At 30.9% G+C, this 19,937-nt stretch overlaps 1 protein-coding gene across 1 annotated transcript; it reads left to right on the top strand.

The window, feature by feature from the left end:
• The first annotated feature begins 5,664 nt into the window (after positions 1-5,664).
• On the top strand, positions 5,665-19,522 carry LOC125066366 (hemicentin-2-like). The gene is made up of 10 exons (XM_047674423.1): positions 5,665-5,716; positions 7,079-7,215; positions 14,996-15,197; positions 15,463-15,594; positions 15,822-16,010; positions 17,650-17,710; positions 17,796-18,051; positions 18,615-18,693; positions 18,789-18,926; positions 19,213-19,522. The coding sequence occupies exons 1-10, from the start codon at positions 5,665-5,667 to the stop codon at positions 19,482-19,484; spliced, it is 1,518 nt and encodes a 505-aa protein (XP_047530379.1). The 3' UTR covers positions 19,485-19,522.
• Positions 19,523-19,937: the final 415 nt, after the last annotated feature.

Below are 19,937 nucleotides of genomic sequence, written 5' to 3' on the forward strand. Positions count from 1 at the left end.
TGTAAATATCAGCAAGTGATATGAGATATTAATTATAATAATAACATTTAAAGGATACACGTATCAACAGCGTATCGCCGTTTGTTGAATTTGAATTTTAATTTGAGTGTAAAGCACTCACTCATAGTGAGATACCAAAGGAGTTCTTACAGAATAACACTTCAGATTACAAACATAATGATAATAAAAATAGCAATAGTAGATTAGTTATTTTAATGCGTAAAAAACAATTGAAAACTGTTAGATGATTTGTTATCAGTTTGAGTCCAAGGTTCGCATAGTACTTATACATATATGTATCATTTGTCTAGCCGTGACCGTCACCTCTATTAATTAATAAATTATTAACTATGACATTAATTAGAAGTTATTTATTTTTTTCTCTTGTGCGTCAATCTCGTGAAAACTACTGAACGTATCCATATGAGACTATGACTAATCACGTAATCGTCGGAAGAACCTTCCTCTTTTTATTTAATGCTCAACGAAGCGGAATTACAGCTATTATTGTATACCTGAATTTTCAAATATTATAAAGACTTGTTACTATTATTAAATCATTTTTTATTTGCCACCGGTCAGCAGAGAGCCAAATGGGCCACCTGGTAAGTATTCCCTGTCCATACACATTGGCGCTGTGAGAAATATTTACCATTACTTGGAGACTAAGATGTTATGTACCTTGTGCTTGTAGTAAGTAACACTGTCGTAATGACTTATCAAACTAATTAGGGCTGTTTAGTGATAGTATATGCGATGAGTAGACGGCACCTACACGGCTGGCTTGCACAAATGTCTACCAACAGGTTTTGCACAAAGTTTACTTTATGGTATATCTTTATGCAAAACCTTGGGTAGGTTGGACTACCCAGTCATCATAGAATCTACGGCCAAATAGCAATACATTTTATTGTTGTAATTCGGTTTGACAGGTGAGTGAGTCAATGTAACTACAGGCACAAGGGACATACTATCTTAGTTACTAACGTTGTTGGTAATATGAAAAACTATTAATTTTTCCAACAGTACAATCTATGGGCAGTGCTGACCACTTACCATCAGGTGGTTCATTTGCTAGACCACCATTAGATATAAAAAATGTTAATATTTGACATTTCAATATTTATATGTTTAACGTTCTAGTTTCAGTAGAGTTATAAACGTGCTTACAAAGTTGAATGTAAAATATACAAGTCTCAGTCATACATTAATTTCCTAATCAATGTTTTCAAGGTAAACTTAAGACGTGTGGATAAAATATTGTTATTTTTCCTTCGCAATTGTCCCATCGGAGGTTAAACAAGTACTTTTTTTTTTTGCTATATTCAAAGATTTAATAATTAAACAAAAATAGTCATTGAAGTAAGACAAAGCGGGCTCAAACACAAACAACATTGAATTTTCATAAACTTATTTGTGGTTAGAATTTATCTCGAACTCAGTGCTGAAGGGAGAACAGTGTTAGGATAATTGCACTTGTCGGATTAAATTCTACCACATGTGTGTCTTCCGATGCATAGGACCGGTGTGTTGGCATCAACCAGCTATGAAATTTTTACAAAACCACACTCAATATTGAAACTATAACAATAATTTCTATTATACAGTCGTCTTATTATCAGAATATATTATGATTATGATGATATACAGTTTACAGGTTGTACTGTTATTTTTACTGGCGAAAAACTTCTGAACAAAAACCGGTAGGAACGCGCTCGACGCGGTCGATCTTTTAAATGTAAGTATATAATTATGTTAATCAATAATTTGAGAATACCTAAACTAATTTAGATATATAAAATTAATTATTTTGAGGTTATATTATTTATTAAACAGTAATGAATGCGTTTTGTTCATGGATTTATTTTAGCCGCTATAAATAACGTGACAGCCGTCGACTTCGATTTGAACTATCAATACATTCATATTTTGGGAAAATTAACGTATTTTTCAGTTGAATTCGGCGTATTAAACACGTCATACGGACAATTATATTGTATGATAATGATTAGCTAAAAACCTTTGTTGAAACACGATGAATATAATATAATGGTACAAATATTATGTCAAAATATTAAGCGAATTTTACGTGATGCGCGTTCAAAAAATAAAATCGATTCTTCAATAGATATAACAAGATAAGATATATCTTTTAGTTCATAATTGACACACGCTATTAATCTGTATAAAATTTAATATTATTATAAAATTACGCTTTTATTTTCAAAATAAATGCAAGTAAGTATGGTTATATCAAGTTGCTTTTGTATATAAGGGTACGCATATCCATATATTTAAATATACATATATTTAAAATATTGTGATAATAAAAAACATAAACAATAAAAACGTTGGGACCATTAGTAAGATACAGACGTAGATAAAATATTATGACTGCTTTAAAGTTAATTATCTTTAGTTAACTTCTAGTTAATAACTTTAAACGTTTTATTTTTAATTTTAAAAATACATTTTAAAATAAATAGATATTTCATCAAATTTTTGATGTTTTCGGATTCGTTGTTCATAAAATTATAAAGACCACATACGAGAATCGACTTCGTATATGGTCTTTATAGCTTTGGAACTACGAAATAGAATCGAATATCGATTTTCGTATGTAGTGCTCAGGCCCATTTCCAAAATTATTGCGTCTAAAGTTGTAAACAAAACACAGTTTTGATTGTGAATGGGAACTTATTACTACTTAGCCACATCAGACAATTGCCTTATTTTTAATTACACTTTAGATTTCGAGGAAGTTTTAAGAAAAGATTGAAAAAACGTACCAATTACCTATTCTGTCTTTAAATTGTATAATTGTTTTTTTTTTAAATTGTATAATTACAATATAAAAGAATTATTTTTTTTCATCAAATATTTGAGTACAGCTTTCAGTCAGTCGGACCTGTACTATTTTGACTTTATCTTGATTCATCTTATGACTACTCCATATATTTTTCAGTGCGTTTATTCATAAATATTCTATAGACTTTAAAATTACTTGTCTACATAACATCATGTAAATGGCAATTTTCAATAACTGTAAACTCTTATATTATGATTATCTTGATAAGAATGTATACTGTGTGATAAATAAATTAAATTAATGTTATCCTTAATATATCAATAAAAAATATTTCTATATATGTTTTGTTTGCCTTCGACTACGATGACATGAACATTATAGTTATATCTCAGGGAATATGGAATAGATATATATTATATAAACATACTATCATGTCCGTTCCGAAAAAAGATTAATTATAGTGTTCCATATTAATCGAAGTATTTATTTGTTATTTCTGGAATCACACATTATTTAATAGTTATCATTATAAAAAAGTAGTTATTCCGCGAATAATGAAAAAAAAATGGACGAACAAGGTATACATTTAATAATAATAATGTCCGCTGAACGGTTTCAGTAACGATGGGGAATTTATGGAGAGACTAATCCACTACGTGGGACATATATATATAGTCTTAACCACTCTCTAAGATCACTATAACAATCTCGTACTCACCCGATGATACGGCAGATCCGATACGAATCAATAATAAATCAACAGATTGAAGGGTGAATCAATTAGCTGTTCTATAAAAGTATAAAAAACGTTAATGTTTAAGTTAATACAAGTCCTGTAACTTTTATGCATTTAGTAATTATCTAGTAAGTACTTTATATAGTGTCTAATGTATTTTGTCAATAAAAGACATAATAAAATATTTTTGAAACTTTTCGTCTATTTATAAACAATGTTTGAAGAGTGTTTAGTTAAAATTGATTTCTCTCTTTCTATCACATTGATTTTAATATTCAAGAGACGAAAAAGACAAACTATTTCGTCCTATTCTTGACATTCTCCCTCCTAAAGAGTCTGGTCGTATTGTTGACGTTTGTGTTTAGTACATTTTGTTCATTCTTTTGTAAATATATTAAATGTAAAAACATTAAGTTGTGTATAGCTTAAATGAGTGTCATATTTTATTATATATAGTTTAGAATAAGAATACTGACCTTAATTTTTAATTTACCTTATTATTAATTCTTATCGTTTGTGTTGTTCTAGGTTAAGTATTAACAGGGAAATAATAATTACTATTATTTTTTGTATCTTTAAAATTTTATTGACATTGATCAATCTTGACAATGGCGTAATAATGTGTGCCTTGGTGACACAATTAAAAGCCATTCAAGATTGACGAAGAAGACAGCAGCATTAATTAATGACCCCATAAAAACATTTGTGACAAAAACCGTCAAGTAAACATTGCTTTCATTGAGTACTAATTTTTAATTGTTGTAGGTAACTACTAATGTTTTTTTTTTTTAAATTAATACCTTAGTACAACAATTAAAAAATAGTAGTTAATGATAGTATGAAAGCAACCAATCACACAAGTAGGTCACTCGATGGTCATGATCACCATGTCTATTAACATTAGCATTTTATAGATATCAACTTTTCCTTCTATTCTCAATGTGTCGATTATATTATAATGGCTCATACCTTGACTGTGTAATTATATTTATTAAATTGAACTAATATTCTTGATTGACTATCATTCTCGTGCTGTAAACTATCCTAGCTTTCTTAACTTTTTTAAAAGTTGCGGTAGCGCATTGAAAGAAAAACGTTTGTGATATAATACTTTCGATGTGCTGAAAGTAATACTTAGTCTACTTTTTTTTAAGTAAAATTTCTCTAAATTCTAAGTAACGAAACTACAAACACGACTTGAACTAACACTATTTTAGATTGAAGTGCGATATAGTGATGATAAAATCGAACTAAAACATTTCGATTACATATCTTATCAAAATGATTTATGAAGATTATTTATAATGAAGAAATAATAGACTTAGACGTCAACCACTTAGGGGAATAATGTTATTTGAAGAATTACTTGGTTCGTTACCACATGAATTATAATTTAAAAATGTATACAATCATCAGACGTTGAAAATTGGGCGATCACGATTATATTCTAGTCGATGATCAAGTGGCTAGATATGATCTCGAGATACCAAAACCCAGGTCTCCGAGTTGGAAGCGCATACAGTCTCATGCCTCAGAAAGCATGTAAGGCATCGGTCCTGCGTCTGATGTGGTCGTGGCGAATTTCTATCCCGTCAGATAATAAGACTGAGGGATTAGAGAGTGCACCTGCATTTCCATATAATATACTCGTGTACAATATGTGTGTATTATATGCCTTTCGGTTTTGATTATTTAAAATGACCAACGTCATCATACTTTATGATAGTTTTAAATAAAACTTAAACTTAAGTGACCAAAATAAATAATTATATATGAATGAATGATGATGAATGAATGATTCTAGTTATGTCATTCTAGTAATTGGTCGTTAATTATCACCGCAGCAAAACACCTTATTAGTTATATGACCTTTTTAATTTCAGCATACTTTAAGTGTTACTTCCTGATTCAATACCGGTGACATTGTTAGAAATAATGAAAATAATTTGCGTTAATTCTGTGACCCCATTAATTATAACGTTATGTGTAAGCCTACATACCGTATTAAACCCATTTGTGGCCTACCGCTGAGGCAATCATGAAGTCTATATGAGCTTAAACTTTGGGTTGAAAAGTTTTAATAGTGTATATTTCGTGACTAGTGAAAAAATAAATAAAAATGAAGTGGATTTTTTATGTGATTGTATTCATTTATATGTTCTATAGAGCAGGTATATTTTTTGTACTTGTTAAAAATTAAATTAAATTTAGTTATGTGACTTATAAAGCGCATTGAAAAGAGGATTTATTTTATTATATATTGCAGCTTTAGTTTGCAGTTACTCAATATTGTACACCAATACAATATTTATTTCGTTTCGTAAAAAAACCATATTACTTTTCGGCCACAATACAATGATAAATATGTTAGATCCTAAATGTTTTTATTGCTGCTAGCTTATTTTATATTTATTTCCCAACCAAAAGAGAACAATACATTTTAAAGGTAGGCGCTACGTCACAAAAATGGCGTTAAGTTTAATGGCTGTATATCGTGGGATATTAACCAAAAACCGGATGTTGCTACCTGTTCCTCTTAAAAATGTTTTACAACAAAAATGAAGGGTATACAATTTAGTATTCTTTGCCTCCCCAATGCTTTCTAGAAAGAAATAAAAGAAAAAAACGCGATTGAAATCTATAAATTGGTAGGGGATTAAACGACCGCACGTCCAGTTAAAGTTATAATTTAACTGATTCATTTTAATAGGAGATTTTTTTAAAGATTATTCTATAATATTTTTACGTGAATTACTGCACTACTCATTCAGATACTATATTTAGAAGTGCTTTTTGGTTTGTATGTCAGGCATGGGCAGTCACTGAAGACCATTTGTACAACACAATAAGCTCTAAGTAGAATGCTGTACCTTTTTAATATGGTTTTCAATCTATACGACTTTTTGCAAATGACAAGTTATGAAATATATGCTGAGCCGAGATGGCCCAGTGGTTAGAACGCGTGCATTTTAACTGATGATTTCGGGTTTAAACCCAGGCAAGCACCTCTGAATTTCATGTGCTTAATTTGTGTTTATAATTCATCTCGTGCTCGGCGGTGAAGGAAAACATTGTGAGGAAACCTGCATGTGTCTAATTTCAACGACATTCTGCCACATGCTTATTCCACCAACCCGCATTGGAGCAGTGTGGTGGAATCCAAACCTTAGTGGAGGCCTTAGCCCAGGAGTGGGAAATATACAGGCCGCTAATGTAAAATATATGCATAAAACTTATGCCACAAGATGCACCGCGATTAAATAATACACACGTGTATATATTACTAAGATGTTATCATGTATTATATAGTAAAACCTTCTTCAAAGCACGCTGTATCTTCTACTAAAATATAAATAAATAAATATTTGCTTTGGATACCAGTATAATTGTTCTAGGATTGTTGGCACAATCAGTAAAGGGTATTTAGGTTAAAACACCGTTTTATCTTATTTAAAGTGCTAAATAGACATCCGCAAATATACTAATAATTGCTAATATGTATGGAGAATAAACATTTATTTTTCCAATTCTAGTTTACGGATCAAAATCAATACAAAAGGAAACGCGGGGCTTATCAATCGAACCTATAGATTATGGACCAGATAAGGCTTATTATAATGCTGGTGTACGTAAATCTATTATTTGTAAAGGCACCAATAAGAATCAAAAGGTAAGCGTAGATTAATTAAAAATAAGGTAAGGCTTAAAAAAGAAACTATCGGAACCAATTTGTTAACACCTATTTATTATCATTAATAATATTAGTAAAGTTTATATATGTGCATATATACTTTGTACTAGTATTAGAAATGCGAATATAACTCTGTCTGTCTATTACTCATTTACGGCCAAACCACCGAACCGCATTTGATGATATTTGGTATGAAGCAAGTTTAAACCTCAAGGAAGGACATTTTTCTGGCTAACATCTGACGACCAATCAGAAGAAACAATACAGAAGAACAGTCATAAATATACAAGACATTCGGAATTTATTGTTTGATTGTATGAATTCATTATTGGTTTGATTTAACGTTAGCCAAATTAGAATTTATAGTTAAGGCCCCCAAAAAAAAAAAAAAAACCAAACATTTTTGTCCATTCAAAGATAAGGCATTTGGGTGCACTGGGAGATTTACGGTATGTTGATGTATTAAATGATAAATGATAACAATAAAATCTAACTACCTTGTATTATATGTAGAATTACCTAATGATATATAATATTTAATGAATAAATTAAAACAACACGAAAAATTAATAACCTATCAAAATATACTATTGAATTTAATTAAATATATTTTTATGCCGGTTAAAAGTTTCCCGTGATTCGTTTCATGCACGATAGAACGTGAAATATTAAAACGCCTGCTACAAATAAACAAAATTAATTTCCTATTAAAGTGTTTTGCTATATTATTATAAGTGGCGCTAAGCGAGCGTAAACCTTTTTTATGACATGGCAGTTTGTCATCACTTCATTAATCAAACATCTTGTCTCTTACATCGCCACTAGGACAACTAGGACAAGGTTACAACTAGGACTAATCTGATTTCCCAAAATTAGTGGCAAATTTGCTGTGGTGTCCTTATGCCTATAGTTATTCTAGCTGACTCATACTTCAAACCAGAACACAATATTATAACAGTACTAAATATTGCTGCTTTATTGGTAGAATATATGATGGATGAATGGCACTTATCCAGGCGGGTACGAAGTCCAAGCAACAAGTAATTAATTAAGAACCGAACTACGGTTTAATTACTCTAAAAATATGATCCGAACCACAATATTCAAAACATAAATAGTATGCCAAACCTCTTAACAGCCATTTATTAAAATGTCTTGACATCCAAACCAACAAGAGAAGCTAATTCAACTGAATATAATCGAAACTATATATTTAATTAACTGAGTGGTTTATTTTTATAACCATAATAATTTAGAGAAGTTGTGGATATATTTAAGCCTCTTTATTTGTCTTAAATTGATTATTCTTAATCTAATCTAATTCTAATTAAAACGAAATAACGATCGAACGTTAAAGCACAGGATTAACAAAGGGTGGATGAAATGGCGGCAGGTTACGGGAACAATTTGTGACCCCCTATTCCAATTATTAGACTTAAGGGGAAGATCTATAAGACCATGGTCAGACCTGCTGTTCTAGGAAGTTTGAAAGTGGCACCGGTAACCGAGAAGCTATCTGGAAACCGACTGTCTTGGTATGGGCATGTTATGCGGAGGAATGAGGACCATGTTGTGAGAAAGGTTTTGAGTATGTATGTGGATGGATATAGAGGTAGGGGACGACCCAAGAAACGATGGATGGATTGTGTGAAAGACGATATGGTTAGAAAGAATGTTACTTGTGAGATGACGTCCGACAGAGAAGTATGGAAGAAGAAGACATGCAGCGTCGACCCCAAGTAAAATTGGGATAAGGGCATGAGGATGATGAATTCAAATTAAAACATTTTAATAGTATTTGATCCGTTTTTTAAGTTTTGTGAAAAATGTTATCTAAAATGACTTAGATAATATTTAAATTTAAATCGATAAAAAAAATGTACTATTTTTGGAAAAAATATATCTGAGTAATAACTTATAATTATAATTAACTTTTTGAAATTCAAATCTGGTTATGAAAAAACGCATAACCTTGTGACTTGAACAATTATCCAATGACAAAAGAAAAAAACAATACTATACTGTTACTTCATACCAATATATTATTATAAACGATTTTTTTTGTGGTTTCACGCAACGGCTACAAGTCTGTTTGATAAGGAAATTTCACATTATTTAAGTTCATAGATTAAGGTCACACATATACTTTACAGTATATTCATATGTTGCATTTTTTAAACATAGCCTAATGTAACGATGTAGTATTATTGACATCATAGACGTTTTTAACTGAACGCTGTGAAAATTATAATAGATATAAAAAAAATAACTTGTGTTAGACATTAATCAGTCTAAAAGGTCTATAGAAAAGTGTTTATATATATTTTATAGATAGTCTTTATTTAATAATTTTCATGTGTAAAAAAATGGGTATTAGTAATTGTAAAAAATAAATAACAACTTACTAATTTTAAAATTAGCAATAAAATATTGACTTATAGATTTAGATACAGAAGGTTTACAAAATATATTACCATAAAAATATGTCTTCTATTAATTATGTGTATGATGAGTCGGTACACATTTATAAGTATAAGATCAAAAATATTGTTAGACTTATAGAAAAAACAAACAATAACGTGTGATCTCTCCAAGGTTAATATTATACACAGTGGAACTGCGTTCTGTGTATTATAAATATTTATTAGAGCTAATTAGGGGCAATGATAATAATTATGAAACTGCTAATTGGGTTAGTGTTACTGTTGATTGTCATATTTAAAAATAATATGACGGCTTAAAAATTAGATCGAAGTCATTAGAGACATCAGAATAGATCATAATGTTCTTTACTCACTATAAATTTATTTAATTATTGAAGGGAAATGGGGTAGGTATAATAAGACACGTCTGCACTGTTTGACAATGTTTTTAATAATGAATATTAAATAATCAAGTAAAGCTGTTCGTTGATTGAATGAGTGGTGAGCGAATGTGAATGAGTGAAAGATTGAATAATATAATGAAAGAGAAATCTATTATGTATAGAGGCTTGAATTTTTGTATATTCCAACAGTCCCCCTGAAAAATACAAGTTAATATAATATAACAATACCATAACATAATTTCTTTCATTACTCATTTTTACAAATAAAATACTAACTATTTAGTTACATAAACCATAGTTTTATTTATTAAATAAACTCATTCCTTCATTTACTTGATTAACACAAAACATGAATTATTTTTCAAAACAAATTTAAATTCTTTCTTAATTCTATAAATCTCTTGGAGGGTATCGCTTTTGTGAACATGTCAGCTAGTTGATTTCCTGTGGAAATAGGTTCTAGCTTTATTATTTGATTAGCGATTTGTTCCCTAATAAAATGATATTTTATATCTATGTGCTTAGATTTTTTGTGATTTGTGGGGTTATTGGCAATACATATACAACTATTATTGTCTTCAAATATTACAATAGGCTCTGTTATTTGTATAGAAATACTATTTAACAATGACCTTATCCAGACTGCTTCTCTCACAGCCTCAAAGAGAGCCATGTATTCAGCTTCCGTTGAAGAGACGGCGACAGTATTTTGTTTTCGTGTGGTCCACGAAATTGTACAATTATTAAAGGCCTTAAACAAATAGCCAGTTGTACTTTTTCTGTCGTTCTCGTCACCTCCCCAGTCGGAATCTGCATACCCACTTATTATCTCTTTATATTCAGATTTTTTATAAACCAATTTTAAAATTATTGTACCTTTAATGTATCGTAAGAGATGTTTTAAATATTTCCACAACTCTTCGTTATTTTTAGATTGATATCTACTTAATATATTAATACAAGCACAAATATCTGGCCTTGTGCAAAGCATTGCATACATAAGGCATCCTATAACATTTTTACAAGGTGCATCATAGTGAGTGTCTGAATTTAAAGCTACAAAATTGATTTTAGAAGGAAAAGGTGAATTCGATGGATTACAATCTTTCATAGAAAATTTATTTAGAACATTTTGCAAATATGTTGTTTGATCTAAAGAAATTGTATTAGTTGTTCTTTGAATTCTAATACCAAGAAATAGTTTTAAGTCCTTCAAATCAGTCATTTGAAATTTTTGCATTAAACTGTTTTTAAACGCTTGTAATAAATTACTATTTTTAGTAGTAATAATTAAATCATCAACGTACAGAACTATATACACGTTTTTATCTATACAATTTTTATCTAATATGTACAGACAAGGATCTAATTCAGAGTTCTTAAAACCCATTTCCTTGAGAATGAGATCGAACCGTGCATACCAACACCTGGACGACTGCTTTAGGCCATATAATGTTTTATTCAATTTACAAACCTGGTTATTACTTGCTAAAATACCTTCCGGTACTTCCATATAAATATTTTCTTTCAATATACCATTTAGAAACGCGGTTTTAACGTCCATGTGGTGTAAATGTAAATCAAACTGATTTGCCAGTGCTAATATAAATCTAAAAGTAGTTATCCGAGCCACTGGTGCGAACGTTTCGTGATAGTCTTGTAAATACTCTTGAGTGAAACCTCGAGCAACCAACCGAGCTTTATAACGTGTAGGTTCACCAAATTCATTATTTTTAATTGTAAATACCCACTTGCAACTTATAATATTAACATTTTTCGGTCTAATAACTAATGTCCACGTTTGGTTGCTTCGAAGCGACTCAATTTCATCCTGTATAGCGTTCAACCACTTATCAGAATCGTGCCTATCGAAAATATTCTTATATGATGTAGGTAAAGATTGCGTATCATTAAAAAGAGATAAAAATAAATCAGGATCGTGCATTTGCTTATAATTCTTTGGGGGTAATTCTCGAATTCTTTCGCTACGTCTTAAATTAGTGGTATTCGATGAACCGTCCAACGAATTGTCATTAAAAGAATCTTGTTGTTGATCTATTTTTAGCTTTGCCGAATCAATTTCGGGCTTACTAAATTTTGAAAGGGTTTCAATGTTGTCACTACTGCTACGTGTAGGGCGTGATTTTTCAAAGTTTAACTCGTCAAAAATAACATCGCGAGCTATAAAAACTTGATTATTTTCGATATTGAATAATCTATAACCGTTTGCATCGTAACCGATCAATATTGACTTGAAAGATTTCTCATCAAATTTATTTTTTCTAGCTTTGTTGTGAACGTATGCAGTAGATCCAAACATTTTTAAATGATTTATTTTCGGCCTTTTACCATGCCACATTTCGTATGGTGTTTTATTTATCAGAGTTTTAGTGGGTAGTATGTTAATTAAATAAGTAGCTGTTAAAACAGCTTCACCCCAAAATATTTTATTTAATTTCGCACTTGTAACCAATGTTCGAGCCATTTCGGTTAATGTACGATTCATTCTTTCTGATACACCATTTTGTTGTGGGGTGTAAGGAACCGTTAAATGATACATTATCCCTTTGTCAACACAAAATTCTTTGAATTCGTTTGAAAGGTACTCTCGGCCATTATCGCAATATAAATTAACAACTTTAGAATTAAATAAATTTTCACATTTTGTTACGTAGTCTTTCATACATTTATATGCTTCAGATTTAGAATGCATCAAATACGTTACTGTATAATGAGTAAAATCGTCAATAAAAGTAATAAAATAATTTTTATCATCAAATGTAGGTGGTGTAATAGGACCACAAATATCGGAATGAACTATAAAAAGTGGCCTATTTCTGACTGATTTATCTTTTGATTTTGCAAAGGGCAACCGCGACTGTTTACCAAGTATGCAAGACTCACATAATGTATCATTAGGCATAATATCATTAATTAGGTAACTATCATCAATTAAGTTTTTTAGAATGTTAAATTTATTTTTGTTTAAGTGACCTAGACGCTTATGCCATAGTTCGTAAGATGTAGAAGTTTGAGACAAATTTAAATTATGTTGAGATCGCGTATGCACTTGAAAAACTAATTTAAATAAATTATTACTGATAACACTCGATACTAAACACTTGATACTATTGTTAATATAAACACTGTTATTTTTAAATATAACAACCATACCTCCTTGTTGAATACGATATACAGATATTAAATTACATGGCACGTCCGGCGCATATAATACATTATTAATCGCCCCTTGAAAACCTAAATTAGTAGTGACATTTATTGTTTTTACCAAACGCTTGAATGCTTTCATTGTTCTTAGCTATACCAATTTTAATCGGTGTTGTGAACTCTGAGTAGGAAGAAAATAATTCCTTACTATTTACAACGTGGTCAGTTGCACCCGAATCTAAAATGAAAACAATATTATTAATATGATATTTATAAGAATTTGACAACTTACACGTTGAAAACATAAATGCGAAACTGTCCTCGTTATCGTTTCTGATTTGCAAAGCGCTCGCAGCTGCTGTTTTACTGCCGCTACTACCTCCATTTTGTTGTAACTTTTTGAAAAATCGACAATCCTTCTTCATATGATTTCGTCGTCCACAATAATCACAATATAATTTTGAAATTTTATATGATGAATTTCCGGCGTATGACTTCTTTTTATAATAATTATATGATTTCCTTTTATCGAATCCAATTTTGTTCTGCGATTTGAATTTATTCGTTGATGTATGTAAAACTTTGAGTTCTGTCGTCGTGGTATTCTTTAGTTTGACTTCGTGATCTAGAAGACGAGTTTTTACAAAAGATAGATGCAATTGTTCCTCTCCAAGTGTTTCCAGTGCCGTTATAACACCATCGTATGATGTGGGTAGAGTTAAAAGTAAATGTGATATTTTATCCATCTCATCCAATTTTGCACCAGCCGATATTAATTCAGTAATGATATTATCGAAATTGTTAAAATGTTCGAATAGTGTCACATCTGGCTGTAGTTTCATATTAAGTAACTGTTTACGTAAAGCCAATTGAGTCGCTAAGCTCCTCCGCTCATATACTTTGTCTAGTTCGGCCATTATGGATTTTGCAGTAGAAGAACCTCTTGCAAAGCTTAAAAATGTGTCACCCAAGTAATCTACAATCGTACCTTTTGCTAGCATATTCTTCTTAATCCACTCATTATCTGGTATTGGTGGTGGTTCTTCGTCAATAACAGGCAATAACTGCATTTCTTCTAGTAGTGACCTTATACGAAACTTCCAAGTACTATAGCGATCACCGTTAAATTGTTGTATATTTCTTTTACTTCGCGAATCCATTTTGAGTAACACTTTTACTATTAATTTTAATTATTTAAACAACTTTAAACATGACCTGGGCCCATAACCTGAAGGGAAATGGGGTAGGTATAATAAGACACGTCTGCACTGTTTGACAATGTTTTTAATAATGAATATTAAATAATCAAGTAAAGCTGTTCGTTGATTGAATGAGTGGTGAGCGAATGTGAATGAGTGAAAGATTGAATAATATAATGAAAGAGAAATCTATTATGTATAGAGGCTTGAATTTTTGTATATTCCAACAATTATATGCAAATTTAAAATTATATAATCAGTATCTTAGCTAATCTATAATTGTCATCTTACTTCGCACCCCTAGCTTCCTTTCTCTTTATTTTTCTTGCTGCCTTTCTAGCCAACTAAATACGTTTTACGCATATTTTGTATAATTTGCATATCTATATGCATAGAAGACGCTGAGTTTAATTCCATACTAGGTTATTTACGTCCTGTTTTTTAATTGTTCATCCTTTGATTTTTAAAAGGTATTTTTTTTGCTCGTTGTATTTATCATCTCTTTTTCATATACAATTATATATGTATAACGTTACATATGTTCTATTCTGTATTTATATTTCAGGTAGAATGGATAAATCCTTCAGGAAACGTCGTACAACGGGTAGTAACGAACAGGGTGTTTACTCAGGAACATTTCGTACCTGCATTCCGAACTCGTATACCAGCCATGGTTCTTGTCATCAGTCATGCTAATGTAGAAGATACGGGAGTTTGGGAGTGTCGGTCTGGTGCTCTAAAGCGTAATGTTTCACTTTGTATTATAGGTGAGTTAATATTAAATTAATCAACTAAGTATGTCTGTTGCTGTCATGAATACACAATAATGGGAAATAAAACTCACCTCGTCAATTAGTTTTAAATTAAAGGGTTATCATTCGCTCTCAATACCGTAGTAATATTAACAATTAATTCAATGTCGACGTTAATAAATGATTATAATCCTTATCACATAACTATTGCCAATTACAAATGGTAACTAAGAAAAAAATGAGATATTTTAAATTTATTCTAAACTCATGTAATATACAGATCCATCTGAATTTGTGGATACGCCGACAGAAGTAACAGTAGACCGTGGCCGATCTATAACGCTATCTTGTCAAGCGAAAGGTGAACCAGAACCCAGACTGCTTTGGCATAGGAATGGGGAAATTATCACAGGTAAGGACAAATCGGACAATTCTCCGATACCAGTATATTCCCCTCACTATTTGAATAATTTGACATTCTTACGCATTTCGTACGTGTGTACATTTAAGCGTTCATTCCTGCGCGTGCGCTTACGGCTTATTGCTTTATACACTGTTTTTTTTCCTTCACATTAAAGTCAATCATGTAATTACTTCTACTACCGACTAATAGTAATTGGTTGTGTAACTTTGTTTTAGAGGACGTGAATCCTTCGAAATATCAAGTTATGACTAAGTACAATAGCCAAGGGTTCGAAGGTCTCTTGACAATTACATCTTTGCAACCAGAAGACAGCGGAGTTTACAATTGCGATGCGATACAAGAAAGTCCTAATTTAGATGATTGTACTGCGAGTACGAGCTTGAATATAACTCTACTTGTCAATTGTAGGTATTCCAAAAATATATGTATTTTTATATGTGTATATACGTAAGGGTTTATACATTTACTTAGTTTAGACAAGAAACAACTTATGCAGGAGTAAGTAAAGCTAATTTAGAGTAAAGTCTCGTCATCCTAGCTAAATTATAAGAATAACCAAGGCTAAGGCTAAAGATGACCAACCACCGTCCCCAAGGGCGTATTATGAGTTTACGGTACAAGTAGAATGATGTAAAGTATACTGATAAACTAAAGAACAATCGAAAAGTTAATTAATAAAAACATAAATTTTGTCATTCTTGTCCGCTTAACGCACGACCTATATAATTTTTACCGTACTGAAGACATATTTATTTTAGTAATATTTAGTTGGGATCTTATGTTAAATATGAATTTCATATGTATTATCTGGTACCGATACTGTTAAGAAATGAACTTTGGAATCTGCGTTACGCGGCATAGGGAATTTGATAAAATTAAGAGTAAACTACAAGTTGTTACCAATCACCCATCTATGTATCAAATGGGAACAATCCACAAAAATAACGTTCAAAGCTTAAGGAAGAAAGTATTATAGATTTATAAAATGCAAATGTAAAAGGCCATAAATCAAATCATGCCGATAGAGTTGCTAACTATAGGTTACTGGCGTCAATTGATTTCATAAGGAGCTTCATATAACTCTTAAAAAGAACCCTACTGTCAATGAAATTAAAGATTTAGTTATCATTGGTGTAAGAAGATGGCGCTGCTTTAAAGTCTCAAAATACAGACTAGAGTAATATTAATTTTAACGAGCACGTATAGATGGCGTTATACGCTATTATTTTTGTATACCATGGACGAGTTTTAATACATATTTTCATTTACTAAATTTCTTAATCTAGCAGGAATAACTATATTAATGTTTTTTTCTTTTTTTACAATAGATAGGCGGGTTAGTAAATGAGCCGCCTGTGGTTACTACGGCTAGAGCACAGCAACTGTTGTTATCAGATATTTGTTGCGGTTGATAAATGTTGCATTCGATAAATTAGTATTATCGAGTATTATGCAGTAGGCATAGGTCCATAATACTGATTTGATTTGATATCAATCCGCACCGCCCCAATGATCATAAGTGTTCATATCCCATCACTGCCCACAGACGATGGCATCGTAAGAAATATTAACCATTCCTTACATCGCCAATGCGACACTAACCTTAAAAATTAAGATGTTATGTTCCTTTTACCTTGTTACACTGGCCCATTCACCCTTTCAAACGGATCACAACAATATTACTATTGCTGTTTGGCGGTAGAATATTTGAGATAGGGGTACCTATCTAGGTGGCTTTTAATGTTGTTTACGCCTTTAAAGACGTATCACTTTAAATAGTGCCCACATCAGTTATTAATTTTAAGTGCTTAGTGATAAGTTGATGATGTAACTATTTTAATAAATAAATAAATAAAATAATGGATTTCACAAAGCCCAACAATCAAGTAAACTTTGAATCGACAATATAATATATTTATGTCGACTTTATTTGAGCTAATATCCGTTTGTCTTGTACTCAATATATTATTGTGTCTGTTTTCTACATATTGCACGTATTTATTCGAGTTTATGGTATTTCCAATAACGTATTTGTTATTATAGATGCTCCTATGTTTGAAGATGGAAACGATACAGCTCTGGTCCCGGGGAAGGAAAATGAAAGGTACAATAAGTCACGAATAAGTTTCAGCAGTTATTTGACTACAAGCATGGAATACATTTATTTACTCCCGACTCGTTAATTTCAGCGTGGATTTAGTTTGCGCCTCAAATGCACACCCCACACCAATCTATAGATGGTTTAAGGAAGATGGTGATATTTTATCCGAATTTTCTAAAGATGAAATTAAACTAATCGATGACGGAGAGAAAGCTGTTCTCACTTTAGTAGCTAATGAGTCAACGTTCGGTCAACGATACCGATGTAGATCAAGCAACCTCTACGGAGAGGTTGATAAAATTTTCGCCGTCTTAAAATTAGAGAAACCAAGGAAACCGACTGAGGTATTTTATAGTTTTAAATACATGTTTTAATTCAATCTGTACATCAGGAACATATAACTAATGCCGCATAATAAATAAAGCTTCACTTCAATGAAGTAAAGTGGCTATATATAGTATACTTTAAACTAAATAAATACAGTATATTTTGGCAGGCACAGTATTTAATATAATAATTGTAAATAATATGACATAATGTCGATGTAGACAGCATGTCTGCGGAGAAATAAATATTAATATACAATATACATAATTTATGTATGTATTCATTTACATTAAAGAAAAAAAACATTCGTTGGCTTAAAATATCGTAGAATCACCGAGCGAAATTGAAAACTTCGCGAGTTTCCGATTTCCGAAGGCAATGTTTTCATTTCAATAATATGATAGATTCTTCAGATAATTTAACTTTTCCATTTAATAAATTTCAATCTCGTGTTAAAAAACATTAAGAGATAAACGAGACTTATTTCAAAATAATAAAGAGATTATGCCAAAGCGTAGAGTTTGTATATTAATTAATTAAGTATTACTTGTATTATGTTTTATTGTTTATTTTTTCGTAGATAAGTGTTGAAAATGTTACACACGACTCTATTCACTTTCAAGTCAAATGGCATGGAGAAACACTGTTTCCAGTCGACGGTTGGTTATCATATTATTCAAATAAAATGTTAATATACTCGTAGATTAATTGAATATGTCTCAGGATCTAATTGACAGTGTTCTTGGTTTTTCAGAAGTTCTTATTCAATACATGGAATTCAAAAGTTTATTAAAAAAGAGAGTAGGTACGCCTAGAGATGTAGACTGGAAGAAAGCAGAAGAGGCCTTGTTGAAAATAGATGGTAATAATATTGTAGATGGTGAAAGTTCAGGTAAAATGAATACCTTTGTAAAATATTATACGTCACTTGAAACTGAAATTTGTCAATTTTTTTTTCTTTTATATTTCACATACCAAGTGTTAAATGTTAAATGTAATGCATGCAAGACTGATCGACGAAAATACCAGTAAACGGAATGATCAAATACCATTCAATTTAATTTTGAACGAGTTTAAATTTTACTCAAATAACATTAACCAACGACAAGATATCATACTTCGTTAAAAGCCTAATCGTATTTTTTTTAGTAAATATTATATGTTATATATTTTTACAGATCTTACACTAACGTTGCCCGAATTAAATGAAAAAACTGAATATTGGGTTCGCTTTCGTGCCTCAAATGAAGCTGGTGATTCTCTCTGGTCAGAACCAATCCTCGCGTCGACAGTTGAACAGCCTGAAATCGAATTAGTCGAAGAAGTTGATAATGAACCCGAACCGGTTAAAGCAGCCCAGATATCTGACGGAACATTCTATGGAATATTTTTCGCTGGTGGTATTTTGGTCGTAGGTATAGGATGTATGTTTGCTATGCGTATGGTTTGAGTCTTGTTTTAATTCCATTGTAGCGTTAATAAACACTTGAATTATTTATATATTATTATATTAGAAATGATTTTAAACTTGACATTTTTTTATCATTAAATTACATGTCATACAATTGTCAAAAATATTATTTTTTTTAATGAAAAGTTAATTTTATACTTAAAATATTCCATGTAAACATAAATCGATTAGCTTTTTTATATGAATTATATTATATACCGTCGTGATTAGATAATTTCAGCAATTTTAGTACGCGTAATAAGAGAGTGGCGATAAATAATTATTTATTTCAATAAATACATAAACCGTGTCATATTTATTTTCTGTTTATTTCCATCCAATCGAGTAATGACTATAATAGTAATATATACACACACATACACAAAGTCCTGACGAATGAGCCAGTTTAACTACAGCTGCACAGGATATAACATCTTAGATCCCAAGGTAGGT

This window comes from Vanessa atalanta, chromosome 9 (assembly GCF_905147765.1).
Source record: "Vanessa atalanta chromosome 9, ilVanAtal1.2, whole genome shotgun sequence".
In the NCBI taxonomy this organism is placed as follows: Eukaryota; Metazoa; Arthropoda; class Insecta; order Lepidoptera; family Nymphalidae; genus Vanessa; species Vanessa atalanta.